We start from the raw sequence: 16,235 nt of genomic DNA on the forward strand, positions 1-16,235 counted from the left end.
CTGGTGATGTCTGGTTGCTGAAATCTACCTCAGTTCTTGAGCTTTCTGTCTGCTGTTTACTAATTTATTCAGGATTGCCTTGCACATTCACAGTTCAGAAGCTGACCAGCCATTTGAGGGAAATTTGAATGCAGATTTTTGGGCACTCCCTCTGAAGTTCCTTTCTCTCCAATATTTTGCTCCTCAAATCCCATCTCCTTGGGCATCCCCAAACTCACTCTCTGACTCCTCAGACCTAGCAGCATGCTTCTTTCTTCTTGAGCTCTTTTCACTCTTGCCAACACTGGGAAAGTGCCCTCAGAAAAATTCTGAGGAGTGCACCTTGTGTGCTTTCTTTTCTCAAGGATTCTTGCTGCTCAATGTTACTTGAGCTAGTTCTCCAATGCTTTCAAAGAATTTTTTATGTTTTCCCAACTTTTAAAGTTATTTTTGGTATAAGATTTAGTTCAACATAAGCTACATTATTGGGTCCAGGGCCATTATTTGTCCAGGGCCAAAAATTTTATCCATTAAATTTTAATTTTAACAATTTGTTTTATCACCTCTGAATGGTATTTTATTTTTATTTTTATTTTTTGAGAGAGAGAGCATGCATGTGAGTAGGGGAGAGACAGACAGAAAGAGAGAGAGAGAGAGAGAGAGAGAGAGAGAAGAAGAATCTTAAGCAGGCTCTATGCCCATCATGGAGCCTGACTTTGGTCTCAGTCTCACGACTGAGAGCATGATCTGAGCCAAAATCAAGAGTCAGATCCTTAACTGATTGAGTCACCCAGGCACCCCACCCATGAATAATATTAAAAAAACTTTTTAAAAATATGTCCTCTTTATTTTTAATCCCTTTTTATTGCATGCTCACTTTGTCTTCCTTTAAACATTTTATATATATATTTATATATATACATAATAAATTTATATGTGGATTCTGACAATTCTAAAATTTCTGTTTTTTTTTCTTCTTTGCATGCTTAGTGATTTTTCATATTCACCTCATATAAACTGATAATAATTTGTGGAAGTTTTAAATTTGAGAATCCTTCCTTTTTAGAAAACTTGTAAACAGTGGATTATATATGTTTTTCCTTATTTATTACGGGTCTAGGCTTAAAGTAAGAAGGCCTTTGAGGATCTAGCCTTACATACTGCTGAGGCAGAAGTTATATATTTTAATCTCAAATTATGCTTTCCATGGAAAATTTAGAAAAGTAATACAAATGTTTGGTGATATACTTAGATTCACCAAGCTTCTTAGACATTTGAAAGCCTTAGCTACAGAAATTCCAAACCCATCTATTAAACATTTATTTAAAAAAAATTATGTATTTGAGAGGGAAAGTTACCTACTTGCTAGCAGAAATTCAACCAATTTTAAAGGATTTTTTTTCTTACTTAAGGAAAAGAAAAATGCCTTTTCCAGGATCCAATAAGAGAATAGGTGAAAATAAGCTTTGGTTCAGTTTGAAATTTATGATGGATTGGTAGGTAAATTATTCATTAAATGAAAATGAATAATCTATGAAACTAATCAAGCCAGTCTAGTACCGTTACTTGGCAGATGACAAATTTGGCCAGATTAGAATTGCCATATTTGATGCTGGGTATAGGCATGATCTAGAAAACAATGGGAAGACTTGAAATCTGAACGTAGAAGATGTGTCTATTAGACGTGGGCAGATTCTAATGGTGGTAAATGGGTGAGAAGGTGGAGAACTGACAGAACTAAAAGTTTTTAAAAGCAATCCAGTCTGGAAGGTCGGGTTCTACATGCTACCCGACTTGCTAGACCACCGAGTATCTTTTTGGAACCCAAAGTAGCATGACTAATTTTAGCAGAATATACTCCTGCTTAATTTTGAAGTCTTTTGTTAAGTACAGAGGGAGATAGTGAGCAAATCCTGGATACCATGCTGCATTGGTAACTTGGTAAGACTGACCACTATTTCTTGAACCTGCAATTATGTATTCATCAGTGCTTTATTCCATCAATGTTTTCTTTTCCTGGTCTCTTTAGAGAGTGCTTAGTCATTAGCATCATCCTTCCAAGAAAAAAAGAGCAAGTACGTGGTTTACAGATGGCTACCTTCTTTCTGGGTCGTCACATGACAGAGACCAGAGAAAGGAGGCAAGCTCTCCTTTGTCTCTTCTTACAAGGGCAAAAATTCCATCATGAGGGCTCTACCTTCATGACCTAGTTACTTCCTGGAGTTCCCATCTCCATTTATATCATACTGGTAATTAGAGTCTCAACATATGAATTTTGAGGGGGCACAAACATTCAGTTAATAGCCCTTACCAAAAGCACCTAGCTAAGAATATTTTGTTTACAAATTCCTCAACTCAGTGGAATTAAGTGTAGATCTATTGTCATAAACTGTATTTCTGGCTGTTTCTATATTATGAGCAATTAGTACAGAGATAAAAAAAAGGAGTGTTGCCTTTGAGCTGATGATTACTTCAATCACGTTTGCTTTATTGCCCAAAAAACTGCAAAATAATGTGCCTTCTTAAACCAAAGCATTGGTAATTTCCTATGGAAAAAGAATTGGGGTGTGTTATATTTAGGGAAATGACATGTTCATTCTTATACAAATATTTAGTTTTCTTCTGTGTGTCACACTACTTTGTATCTGCTCATTTTTTATGTTTCAGAAACCCATTCCGGGCTTCTCACCAAAGCTTTTTGGCTTATAATTTTTGTCTATGCTACACATTATGTGGCCATGGGAACCCTAGGACCGCCTTTGGAAAACAGTGTGATTTTCCTATAAAAAGTGTCTTGATGGGTACAGATCTGGCGATGGCCTTCAGAGGATTTGATTTCTTCCTGTAATTTTCCTTAGACAGTCCCTCCACACCCAGGAGCGTTCCTGGTTTTCATTCTATGGTTTGTGAATTTTTGTCACTCTCAAATTTCTTCTTTTCCCAGTATCTACATGCTATGACCTTGCTTTGGGAAAGGGCTAGAATCAGTACGGCTGGGTAGGTGCGGGTGCCTGACTGGGCAGAACATATGATATTAGCACAGTCTGTCTTTTCCAAACCAAGGAATGAAGTGTCAAAGAGGAAATGAACTCTCATAAAGAGGAAAAAAGTACAGAATAACTTTACATAAATTACAAATGCTGTTTTGACACTTACGACAACTTTTTGCTCTTTTCTATTCTTCCTTTTTTGGCATTTTCCTATCTTCTTGCTGGCCTGCCCTGTTCTTTTGAGGGTTCCTCAACTAGAGCCATGGTTCTCAAACTTTAGCATACATCAGATTATCTTGAGGACTTGTTACAATACAGATTGCAGACCCTCTCCTCCAGAGTTTCTAGTCCAGTAGGTTTTGGGGGGTTCAAGGATTCACATGTCTAATAAATTCCCAGGTGCAGTTGATGCTGATGGTCCAGGGCCACACTTTGAGAGACGGTAGTCTGGAGATTGTGTTTTATCATCTTAACATTTTCATTCATTTATTCATTATTTCATTCACTCACTCATTCAGTCAACATTTATTGGGATATCACTGGCCTTTAGTGGGTCTTTAATAAATGGTAAGTTGTTGTGCATTTCCCTGAGTCTCAGCAGCCTACGAGTACTAAGCACTCTTTAGTGGGAGGACTTAAACTGCACGGACTCTTACCCTCTCCTGCATAAAACAAGACCTCCAGCACCTCTCAAACAAGCATGCAACTGTGTCACAGAATGCCAGGGTTTGTCACTCAAATGCTTATCACCCAGTCATTTCCAGTTACCACATTCCAGCTTCTCATGGATGTTTTCTGTCTGTGCAGCTAGTAAGGTTGACTGACTCACTGCTGAGCCTGCTGTTGCTGCTGCTGCCTTCCACGTGAAGCATGAGTGTCTGTGCCAGGGGTGCCGCCTGCCAGGGCTTCCCAAAAAAGCGGTCAGGAAAATGGGGTCATCCCTGATCTGCTTCACATTTCCTTGCCTGGAAACCACAGAGGGCTGCTGATGCCTCGACATATCACAGAACAAGATGTGAAAATATATCCATCTGTGTTTGTCTGTGGTTATTTCCTGGGGCTTGAATCTACAGGACTGGGAAGGTGGGAATGGGTGGCTGGGCAGAGAATGTGATATTAACACTTTCTGTCTTTTCTAACCCGGCTTCTCTATCAGTTCATGAAACGTGCGTGTGCAGTTTTCACACCCCGACGACTTCTCAGATATGCAACACATGTCTGAATCACCGTGGGGGGCACAGCTGAGTCTCAGAACGTCTAGATGCAAATGAAAAAAAGGCCCCCAAATTTCTGTCTAGCTTCTTCCCCTGTACTTTTAAGGTGTTTGTTTATAATCCCGTTGCATTTCTAGAATGCCAAATTTAATCTAGTCTAGCCAAGGGGACTTCCTTCCACTGAATGTACTTTGCAGCTTCTTTCTTTTATACAAACTCTGCCTTAGGTGAGGAGAAAAGAGATAATTTGTAGCTCTGCATAATTTTCTGCAAGGAGCCCAAGGATTCAGATGGCTTTATCCAATCTTCACTCCTCGACAATGGTTTTGGTTTTCCTATCCCAAGCCACAAATTACCTAGGGCTGGCGTGTCTGTCCTCATTTCTGTCTGTGGCCTGGGAGTGGAGGTGGGAGGTAGGGAATTGAGGCCTTTAGCACCCATGGTTGAAAAAGAGGAGCTTGGGGCGCCTGGGTGGCGCAGTCGGTTAAGCGTCCGACTTCAGCCAGGTCACGATCTCGCGGTCCGTGAGTTCGAGCCCCGCGTCGGGCTCTGGGCTGATGGCTCAGAGCCTGGAGCCAGTTTCCGATTCTGTGTCTCCCTCTCTCTCTGCCCCTCCCCCGTTCATGCTCTGTCTCTCTCTGTCCCAAAAAAATAAATAAACGTTGAAAAAAAAATTTAAAAAAAAAAAAAAAAAAAAAAAGAAAAAGAGGAGCTTAATTGTCTAGACTGTCCAGGGGCTTTTAGAGGGACCTCAGGGAGTTTCTGATTTACCTAATTCTTCTCTGACTCCATGATGACTCTGCATTCTCGGGGTTTAGAACTATAGAAAAAAAAATGCTGGCTATTATAACATGTGTAAATCATCTAATTATCCAGAAGGGAAATAAGAACCATATAAATATGCTCTTTCAAATTTATGTCAGGTTGGCTGTCATACATTTTATTTGTTCCTTGTATTGTGCTCTGTCCATACAAACATTGCTTGGTTTCTGGTCATGTGGCAGGGGCATCCTGACGCAGACACAAGTTTATGTAAATAGAACAAATCCTCCCAGGGAAATGAGGTTAAAGGGATGATTATGGTAGATTTCCACAGCAGGAAAAGGCAAGGAGGCTCATGTTCCTCTTTGCCAGGTATAACAGTAGATAGAAGGGAAGAATACCCAATGCAATGAAATGTCAGGCCCTTCATCCCTTGGAAATGTGCCTATGTGGTGCCCTCCTGGTCACACGCGAGAGATCAAGGTATGACACTCAGCGTCACTTGACAGATTTGTAAGGCGGGCTCTGAGAAGACAGGCAGTTTTCTTTTCGAGTGTTTCTTCTACCTACAGCAAGTGGATGTGGGTCGACAGGAAAGATGTCCTTAGGAGTGACTAAATAATCTAACATCAGATGAAAGTGCACATGTTTTTAAATCAAATATAACACAATAACTGTAACTTCTTTTGCATATAGTTTTAAAGACAGATATAGTATAGAGCACAATTTAAGGAACTACAAACTTCTTGGTAGCAATCAACCACCTTTATGACAACATTTCAAAGACTATAAGCCTAGGGGTTTTTCAGGGTCAGGACAGGCCAGCTCGGGGATGCCCAGGCCTGGTGTTAGAATGGATAGCAAAAGTATTAGCAAATTCTGTATGACAAGCAAGACAGAGTGGGTACCCAAGAACCTAGGCTAAAGCCAGGATTATAGTTCTAGAAGGCTATAGGTCCTAGAGAGTCAGGAAAGTTGTGAGCAAGGGTTAGGAACCCAGTGGAAGGATCTGGTCAGCACAGATCCAGGAACGAAGTGTCCATTTGTAGTAGGTGTGTAATCTATGTAACAAGCATGGGCCAACAAGGAAAAGCTTTAATACTTAGGTTTTCAGTGACTGGAGTCCTCATATATTCCTTTTCACTTTCTGAATGGCTCTGAGGAGGTACATGAGCCTGAGCCCACGGTAGCAGCAAAAGGTACACGTGACAGGAGTGGGGATATGAGAAATGTGAGTGAGAAATCTGGAGCCCTACGCACTGCCCAATCTGGTCCTGGAATTTTCCCAGCTTCAAGGAGAACCAGCCTTTATTGCGTTTGGTTCTTACAACTGGAAGCCTTGAAGGATTTAAAGACGATTTTACTGCTGATGAAACCTAAGACTTATCCCTTAACTGCATAAAGGTGTTGATTTGCTTCTGAACCCAGCCATTTCACTTGTAGAAGAGTGAATTATAAATCCGCACATTGGAAGTTTTTCAAACTATGGATTGCTGGACTCTACCTCAGACCAATTAAATTAGAATCTCTGGGGAGGTGGATGGGGCCTAGGTGTCTATATATTCTAAAAGTTCTCAATGATATTTTTCTTTAACTTTTTAAATTTAATTTTAAATGCTGAAAGTATCATAGACTCTTCATTGTAAATAAAAATATGTAAAAATTATTACTTCTCCTCCTTTTTTAGACAGAGGCAGAGCATATGCAAGATATAAAGAATATAAAAAGACTATTTGTCTACCTACCACCTCTTTCATAAATCATAAATGGATAGCCAATAGATTGTCCCAAGATAAACGTCCTTTCACAAATATCATACAGGTCAAGAAATCAAATGCTACGACAGGCTCCAGTTCCTGCTCGTGTTGCTTTTCCTCACTACCTTCTCTTGCCTCCAGAAAGGTATAAAAAGTTTCCCAGGGAATTAAAAAAATTTTTTTTAATGCTTATTTTTGAGAGGGTGGGGAGGGGCAGAGAGAGAGAGGGAGACAGAGGATCTGAAGCAGGCTCTGCGCTGACAACTGCGGGGCTTGAACTCATGAACTGTGAGATCATAACCCGAGCCGAAGTGGCACGCTTAACCGACTGAGCTACCCAGGCACCCCAGAGTTTCCCAGGTAATTTTAGTGAGCCTTATAATTGTCTTTTGGGGTGCCTGGGTGGCTCAGTTGGTTAAGCGACTGATTTCAGCTCAGGTCACGATCTCACAGTTTGTGAGTTCAAGCCCTGCATCAGGCTCTACGCTGACAGCTCAGAGCCTGGAGTCTGCTTCCGATTCTGTGTCTCCCTCTCTCTCTGCCCCTCCCCTGCTTGCACTCTGTCTCTCTCTCTCTCTCAAAAATAAACATTAAGAAATAATGAAATAAAATAAAAAAAATAAAAAATAATAATTGTCTTTTCACTTTGTTTACCTCATGGATTTTTTTTTTTAATGGAGAGAAAGTACTTTACGTATGAGGATTTGATCAGTCTCTCTGATCACATAATATTAATACCAGTAATAAGTATTTTGAGTGTTATATGTATACGCACATGTTATAGGTATATGTGACTGTTATATCGTGGTAACAAATTTTCATGCCAGTACTCATTCAAGGAATTGAGGTTTATTTTTCCAAAACAAAATTAAACTTCTCTCTTGAGCCACATAACACCCGATGGTAGAATATACCTTTCTGTTCAGTGTCAACAGTGACCATGAGCAATAGATTGCCACTGCTTCCCCCTTCTAGAATGAGGCTCCACCACGCCAAGGGAAATAGGTTGCTGCCTTGGGAAGCCAGGGGTTGCTGAGGCCAAAGATCGTGGTTGTGTGTATCGGGCCACTTATGGGTGATATATACAGGCCCAAATGAGAAAGCCACCGTGTTGGCCATTTTAAATACTGAGAAACAGCCTGAAAATAGATGACCTCAACAGAACAGAGGGCTACCAGATCCCAAGGGACTGAGGAGACATCAACAACCAGCGGGAAACACCAGGGGTGTTTTTGAAGCAACTGCAGATGCCCACCAGATGATCAGCTTTATATACCTGCACTAAAGTCCAGAGACCTTATAAATCAATTCACGACAATGTAATGGAGTAGCGACACATTTCTACTGTTACTACTTTTCTGTTCCCACTACCCTTCAACTCGGGAATAGCCAGAGAGACTCGAGTGGGGTGAGTGGGCATGTGGGTGAGGAATTGAAGGTCTTAACAGGAAAAAAAAAAGCAATCCAGGATGAATTTTCCCTCCCCCTTTTCAGTAGGTTTTGGCTATGCTTTTTGAGGGACAGATGATTTCTGGAAAAGGAAAAAAACAAAATTTGAAAATTTTGACCCTGTTTGGATCAAACATTTTGATCAGGTTAGGTGCAGATTGTATGTGTGTGTGTGTGTGTGTGTGTGTGTGACTAAAATGAGTGGAGACATTTTAAAAAATCCAAGTATGACTAGAAAAGTCATATCTGAGTTTTTTACCCAACGGAGTGGGAAAGCACTACTAAGCCACAGAGCAAGTTTGAATAGGCAATGGGGAGAATGATGAAAACTGTTTTCTGATTACATCTGACGGACATTCGTGTCCACTGTGTTGGTTATATCCACATATTGACTATACCAATAATTCAATGAGTGTATTCCTAAATCTACCATGATACCTCCCCCGACCCCCTGCCTTCTTGGTGCAATGGTGATTCTTCTTAAGCTGCCTGGGCTAGGAGAAGGGCCTCTGAGAAGTTCAAAAAAGTGCTAGAGGAATAAAGAACATTAACTAGCATTTCAAATTGTCATTCCATCACCGCTATCTCCTTTAACCATTACAAGAAACCAATGGGGTACGTGCTGTCATTAGTCTTCTCTTAAAGACGGAAAATGAGGCTAGAGAGGTAAGGCTACCTGTCACAAGGGACCACAGCTAGGAAGAGAAGAAGGGCTAGAAGCCAGGCTTTCACTCTCTGGAGCCCATTCTCTAAATATCCTACACTTTAGCCTCTACTAATCACTCTTGTGGCTGTAAGGGGAAGCAATGCACTGGTCTTCTTCTAGTAAAAAGACCTTTTTTGGGGAGAGTGGCAGCCAAGCAAATTTACTAACTCATGTACCTCTCATCTAACTCTGAAATGTTTCTTCACTAAAAATTAAATTGCTTTAGAAACAGCCAGCAGAAGCTTCTGTTTGTTACAACCTGGCGTCTGCTTTTAATTTGAGGTGCACTTTTAATTTTGAGAGGTCAGTTGTTCTTCTCGATGTGTGAAAATAATAATATGGTTATAATAAAGCAACGCTGTCATGGCTTCCTTTCAAGAACTTAACATTTAGCACCGAGAAAATAATCTTGTGCTCATGGAAGTGAGCTTTAAGAGTTTTGGAACACAAAGAAAAATGCTTTTGGAAAAATGCTTGAATTCTCATGAAGGTTAGCCAAAATCCACAGGTACTTCTAGGCCATTGTCAATAGTGGAATTGTTCCTCTCCTTTCTCTATGTGGCAGAACTTTTAAAAAAACAGAGAGGTCTGAGTTCGAGTGCTAAAGTAACAGTTGTATTAGAATTTTTTGGCATTTTATCACTTAGAAGATTGTTCTTTCCTTTTCTCTATATTTTAATTCCCTGATCTTTTATTTCTTATTGCATTGTAAAATGTAGTAGTTTTAGGATTATATATCATACGCTGATCTCTTACCCCCTCCCCACTCCAGGATCCCAAACTTCTTTTCCAGTGGGGAAAATGTTCCCTGTAGCCTTCCTGCCTTCTGACTCTATTTGCCATAGAAGCAAAAAAAAAAAAAAAAAAAAGGAGCTTAAATGACACCCAGAGGTCATCAACCCTACCTTTGTGCCAGGACATGCAATCTCCCCAAGCCAATTACTAACCTGTTTTTAAAACAACCTCCAATCAGAGAGAATCCTTGACTTCTTTTTGTGAGCTGTTGCACTGTGCAAGACCACACTATAAATGTCTTCGCCTATCTGTACGTACTCTTATCTCACCGTTCTATTTTTTTCCTCGTGGAAGTTAACCCTTTCTTACCTTTTTATAAACCTGTAGGCCCCTTCTTCTCAGAAGAGTTGGCAGACACATGTTACTCTGTAAACAGTCAACATGGTAAGGTGAGTCGTAGTTCTGGGAACCTGGGTGCTCTAAATCCCCAGCTACGTGGGAGGGACAGCAGGGCAACGGGATTCCTCATTTTCTAAAGTATTTATCCGGCTGCTGCCAAGCAAACACTCCCAATCCCTTTTTAACTTAGGAGACTGACATTTCTGAGTCTGTTTCCAAACAGGACACTAGAGGGCTCCCAGAGGTTAAGAATAAGTGGAAAATTATTTGAATGAAAACTGCTTCTGTACGGCTTTTGTTGTTCCAGAATTTAAAATCAAAGTTTATTTTTTAAACTATTTAAAAAAAAAAAAAACTTAGGCATCTGAAAACTGGGATAGCAGCAGCCAGTTCACAAGTAACTGTTTTGCTTTGCAATCAGTAGTTTTCAAGGGAGCTTTTAAAGCTGAGCTGAAATATTTGAAATGTGGAACACTCTTGACCATGAAATATGTTCTACTTACATGCTTCAGCCTTTAAAAGTTCTTTGCATTACAGTCAGGGATTACATTCTTCCTGGAGCCAAGCATGGGGCCAGCTGTGTAAGTAAGGTTGCTTGTGAGTTCTTCTTTTTCATAATGTGAAAAAATAGAGCTTAAGATCCCTTTATTTTCTTTCAGCTGACTTTTGTGGGAAGAAAAGGAATGAAAAGCAGTCGGATTTGTGTTTTGTGTTTGTGTGTGTGTGTGTGTGTGTGTGTGTGTGTGTGTGTGACTGAATCAATGTAACTTCTGTTAAGATATATGGATGTTTATGGTTTCATATTACAATAATTCCTAATGCAGGATGTTGAAACATACTCTGAAGAAAAAACTGTACCATCAGATTAAGATAATATGTTTCTCAAACTGAATGTTAATACTTGATGCTTCTGCCCAATTTGTAATGCAGGACTTTAAAAAGTAAACACGGGATGGCAATAGATTGTTTTTAAAAACTACCCATCACTTGTCTTAAATTATTTCTAAATGTCAAAACGGAAAAGCCTGGGTTGGTCAAATGTCAATACATTTCTTTCAGAATCAAATTAAATGACTCCAGCTACAAGTTATAAAATATTCTTGGATTTTAGGGCTTTGTTTTCATTACTCTAAACTGAGTATCAAATCTATACATCTATCTTGTGTCTATTTGTTAAACTCTCTAAAAAAAAACATTTCATGGTGGTGATATTTATGAAAGGAAAGGGTTACTTTTTTTTTTTTTCCTTTACTCTTGAAGAGGAACTGAACTCGTCTGAGATTGTGACTCAGTTAACTCTGTTTCCATTCATTCTCAGACACAAGCCACACTTCTCCTCCGGGAAGCTGATAGGAGTTTAAAAGGTTTGTCGTGGCGAGCGTCGGAAACATTCCCAACTTCATCACCAACCCTTTACACTTCTACCTTTACTCTAGCCACTGGAGACCACTTATATACCTAAGCAGAGGCGACAGCTGAATTCAGGAAACCATGCATCATGTCAGCAGGAACCAACTGCAGACTTTAAAGTCTGCTCAACATGTGGATGCAGCAGAGAAATGACCTGTCCAGACAAGCCAGGGCAACTCATAAACTGGTTCATCTGCTCCCTGTGCGTCCCGCGGGTGCGTAAACTCTGGAGCAGCCGGCGCCCAAGGACCCGGAGGAACCTCCTGCTGGGCACTGCCTGCGCCATCTACTTGGGCTTTCTGGTGAGCCAGGTGGGACGTGCCTCTCTCCAGCAAGGAAGGGCAGCAGAAAAGGGGCCGCACCGGGGTCGTGACACCGTCGAGGCGCCCTTCCCTGAGATACCCTTGGATGGTACCCTGGCCCCTCCAGAGTCCCAGGGCAATGGGACCACGCTGCCGCTCAACGTGGTGTACATTACCCTACGCTCCAAGCGCAGCAAGCCTGCCAATATCCGTGGCACAGTGAAACCCAAGCGCAGAAAGAAGTATGCAGTGGCATCTCCAGCCCTGGGGCAGGAGGCTTTGGTTGGGCCATCCCTTCAGCCACAGGAAGCTGCAAGGGCAGCTGATGCTGAAGTGCAGGGAGGAAACCTGGGCAAGGTTGGGGAACGACCCTGGAGGTTGATACGGGGTTCAGGGGTGCAGGTTGGTGGCTCAGATTTTCAGCGACCCGAGACCAGGGAGAGCAACATCAGGATCTACAGCGAGAGCGCCCCCTCGTGGCTGAGCAAAGAAGACATCCTCAGAATGCGCCTGTTGGCGGATGGTGCCGTGGCCGGTCTTCACCCAATTTCCTCTAAGAGCGGAGCCCGCTTGCTGGTGCTGGAGGGGAGCGCCGCTGGCTCTGTGCCTGGCTGCGGCCCCAGCCCCTGTGGACTGCTCAAGCAGCCCTTGGACATGAGTGAGGTGTTCGCCTTCCACCTGGACAGGATCCTTGGGCTCAACAGGACCCTGCCGTCTGTGAGCAGGAAATCAGAGTTCATCCAAGGTAACAGCTTCACATGCTTCGTTATTTGCAGCTGTTGGGGATTCGGGTTGATTTTTCTCTTTTCCCTCACTCTCCTTTTCGAAATGATTTTCTCCACCCACGTTTCACATTTGGACAGCAGCAGCATGTCTTTCCATACGTTTGGCATTCTTTACTTTCCCAGCTTTGGGAGGATATGAGAGTTCCAGGGAAATGCTGTACTCAACATGCAAGAGTAAGCCCACACTGTGTAATCTTTGCTCTCCATTTCCCTCCCTGCACTTCCCAGTGGCTTATTAAATCTAATTAAAGCCAGTGGCAATTTGCATGATGAGAAGAGGAAGCGGGGTGGAGGCAAAGAACTTGCTGACAGTCAGGCATATTATTAGAGAGGTTACTATGGAAGTAAGTAGAATTTCATTCGTTAGGAGTTTTTAAAAGGAAAGGGGAAATGGGTTATCTTTCTTCAGCAGATGGAATCTTCTTAAAAGGCCCAGAGCCAGACCATGTTAGCTTCGACCCTTTGATTCTTTTACAGTGGATTTAACCTCCTTATTTTGCAGAGAAAATGAAGCACAAATAGGTAATTTGTTCAGTATATATGCTAACTAGCCCTACGGTTTCTTCAAGCCTGTGACTGCAATTTATTGAGCCCGATTTCTAAGACTCTCTCAGGTGACGGACGATTTGGCAGGTTCTGGGGATATGTAGCCAGTCAGTTTAGTTGCAGGCAAAGGGGCTGATCTGTGGCCATGCTTATGACATATAAAGGATATTCTCTGAATCCTGAGGCTGTTCCAGGCTTTGAATACCAAGTAGCGTGGGTCAGTGGCTCGTGTTTGCAAGCAGAATAATGCCAGAAATTGCCAGTATGAATCTACGTTGGCCCAACAGGCTAAAAAGGACCACAAAGGGATTACAAACTCAAAGAGTATTTTCTTGCTTTGTGTCATAAAATTTAGCATTTTATGGAGCCTGGACTGGAGTGGATTAAGATTCTTGGGAGTGGCCAAGAACTAAACCGCATTTCCAATGACTTTAGGATTATAATTTAGTCTTAAAACCAGTACTTCTTGAAGTACCAGTGATATACTTGGAAGTACTTGGAATTCCTTACTTATCCTGGTTCATGTCTAAGTGCTTCAGATTCACAGGTATGTTTCGATGTCTCCAGTTCACAAAATAGTCCATCATGATTGTGCTGATACAACTCAAACATTTAACAAAAGGTTGATAAAAGCTAATTTTTATTGGGTGCTCGCTGTTGGCCATGCACGATAATAATTGATTCATACAATTCATACATGCCTTGACTGTATGTTTCTCACAACAGTGCTGTAAGGTAGATACCACTATTATTTACATTTAGTGGATATGAAAATTGAGACTTATTTAGCCAAAATAATCGGCCTCAACTTCCACAGCTAGTAAATGGCTAAGCTGAGTTTCAAACACAGACCCGGCAAACTGCAGAACATAAGCTCTAAACCACTGGGCTTAGGTGACTGTGTTACTTATTATCCAAAGTGGAACACCCTGGAGTAAAAGAAGATATTAGTGGGCATTGAGATAATGGGTATATACCAAGTCTGTCTTGGGCAAAGCAACACATAGCATAGAGTGACTCTTATTATCCTATACTGTCATTCACTATCCTGTCATAAAAGCCCCTGTGTAGAGAAGGGGAACTCTTGAATAGATCCTGAGGCATAGTACCCCAATATGGCACTCCCCTGGGATGCTCTTGGATGAAAGTCCAAAGAATAAGATAGTGGGTAGGAACTTGGAGCTGTTACCAACCATGGGACCCAGAAATGTCACAGTATCTCTGTATGGCTCAGTTTCCTCAACTGTAAAGTGACAATAATACCTGCCTCATGAGGTTATTGTTAGTGAATCCATGAAAAATACGTGGAATGAGTGCTTGTCACACAGTAAACCTTCAATAAATATTGTCTATTTTTGTTACTACGCTATACACATGAGGTACCAAGCTCACTGAGTCACTCACGTAGCCTCCAGTCCTCACATAGACATCATTTCTTTATGTGACATGAACGGGTCTAAAACCCTGGTTTCTTGATTGCTCAGTTAAACTTTTTCAAAACCAGGATTCCTTGAATAGATTTCATTCTGTGCTCTGAATATCCAGCATTTTTGGGAATAAAGAGTGCAGTTGCATTCGATTTGAAGGAGAGGTTTATAATCCCAATATATCCTAGCATTCTTCTCTTGTTTCGGAAGTAAGTAGTGATGGAAAGAAACCAATGGGGTTGTATTGATATGACTCTCCATGTGATGAGTTAAATACCTAAGATTATATCTCAAACAATACTATATCTTTCTTTGTTTTTTCACTTCTCCTATGTAGTTATTTAAAGACGTAAAATCAAGCCAATTTCCTCGGGAGTCTATGAGATGATTTAAATATAATTATGAACACTCTACACAATATAATTCTACTTATGTAGGCTATTACATTGATATAAAGTACATAAATAGTTCAGTTCTGCTCATGGTAGGATATGAATGTGGACAGTCTTAGCTTCTTTGTATCTCTCTCTCCGTCCACCAATTTCTAGGCTTTTCCTGACATGTCTTCCCTTTCTTGATTTCCACAGAAGTGTGTACTTTCCTCTGGGAGCCTCTTATTCTTCTTTTGGTCCAAGCTTAGATTTGTTTCAGCCTCCCTGTCTACATAAGGAGGTGATAGATTTTATCTAGTTACCCACGACCTATTTCTGCTTCATTCTGTATCATCTCTTTGTATTTTGGTTGTTCATTCAATCATCGTTTTTTCCCACTAGGTCTGTAGATGTGTGAAGGCAGAGATATTTCCTGTCTTATTTTATCATTTCTAGATTCTAGTGGGGAGTCTGGCCCATAGTAGGTGTTCACTAAATATTTTTGAATGAATGCAGGAATATAGTCTGAGCCTGTTCCACTGACTCCTAACAGTAAATCTGTATTTGCTTCCATCTTCCCATACTGAGGACAAGTACTAACATTTTTAGCCCTAAACATTTGTTTTAGTACGAACAATTTTAGGCCTAGATTTCTCCTGGAGGATCTTACAAAGAGCTCATCCTAGAGGTAGTGGGAAATGTCCTTGGCAGTCTCTGTATTATGCAAATAATAAGGTTGATAGAGCTTATTCTTATGAGGACCATCAATATAGTCTGCTGGCCTCACACTATAGTTATTCGATAATGTGTTTTCTGTAGGAGGAAGTGCTGGATTTAGTTTAGGTATGTATTTCTCTGATGATCTGGCTTGGTCTAAAAGTAGATATTTTTTTTTTTTAATTTTTTTTTTCAACGTTTATTTATTTTTGGGACAGAGAGAGACAGAGCATGAACGGGGGAGGGGCAGAGAGAGAGGGAGACACAGAATTGGAAACAGGCTCCAGGCTCCGAGCCATCAGCCCAGAGCCTGACGCGGGGCTCGAACTCACGGACCGCGAGATCGTGACCTGGCTGAAGTTGGACGCTTAACCGACTGCGCCACCCAGGCGCCCCTAAAAGTAGATATTTTAATATCTGGGAGAGTGAGTAGTCAGAAAGTCCTGTAAGTAATCCTGTCCTAAGCGTTGTTTCTGTTCTGACTTTTGATTAATGTTTGTGAAAATAAATTCATGCTCAGTACCGTTGTAAACTCTGGGTCTAGAGTTCTTGTCTAGCAAGAAAGCGGGACACAGGATTAAAATGCGAGAGATGGCTAAAGTCCAGGAAAAGACAAGAGCCCCGATTGAGGGTCCTTGTTCCATTTTTATTAGGATCAGAAGGCTTACAAACATGGTGATGCACGT

At 41.2% G+C, this 16,235-nt stretch overlaps 1 protein-coding gene across 2 annotated transcripts in view; it reads left to right on the top strand.

Moving 5' to 3' along the window:
* The first annotated feature begins 9,927 nt into the window (after positions 1 to 9,927).
* Positions 9,928 to 16,235, top strand: part of GASK1B (golgi associated kinase 1B) — a 47,534-nt gene continuing 41,226 nt past the window's right edge. The window contains exons 1-2 of one of the 2 annotated variants that reach the window (XM_043566692.1): positions 9,928 to 10,041; positions 11,310 to 12,448. In XM_043566692.1, the coding sequence (XP_043422627.1) occupies positions 11,551 to 12,448 (898 nt within the window). In that variant the 5' untranslated portion in view covers positions 9,928 to 10,041; positions 11,310 to 11,550. Of the gene's footprint in view, positions 10,042 to 10,362; positions 10,573 to 11,309; positions 12,449 to 16,235 lie in introns of those variants that run through there. The other variant, XM_043566683.1, reaches the window with a different exon arrangement.

The sequence above is a fragment of the Prionailurus bengalensis genome, chromosome B1, assembly GCF_016509475.1.
Source record: "Prionailurus bengalensis isolate Pbe53 chromosome B1, Fcat_Pben_1.1_paternal_pri, whole genome shotgun sequence".
Taxonomy (NCBI): Eukaryota; Metazoa; Chordata; class Mammalia; order Carnivora; family Felidae; genus Prionailurus; species Prionailurus bengalensis.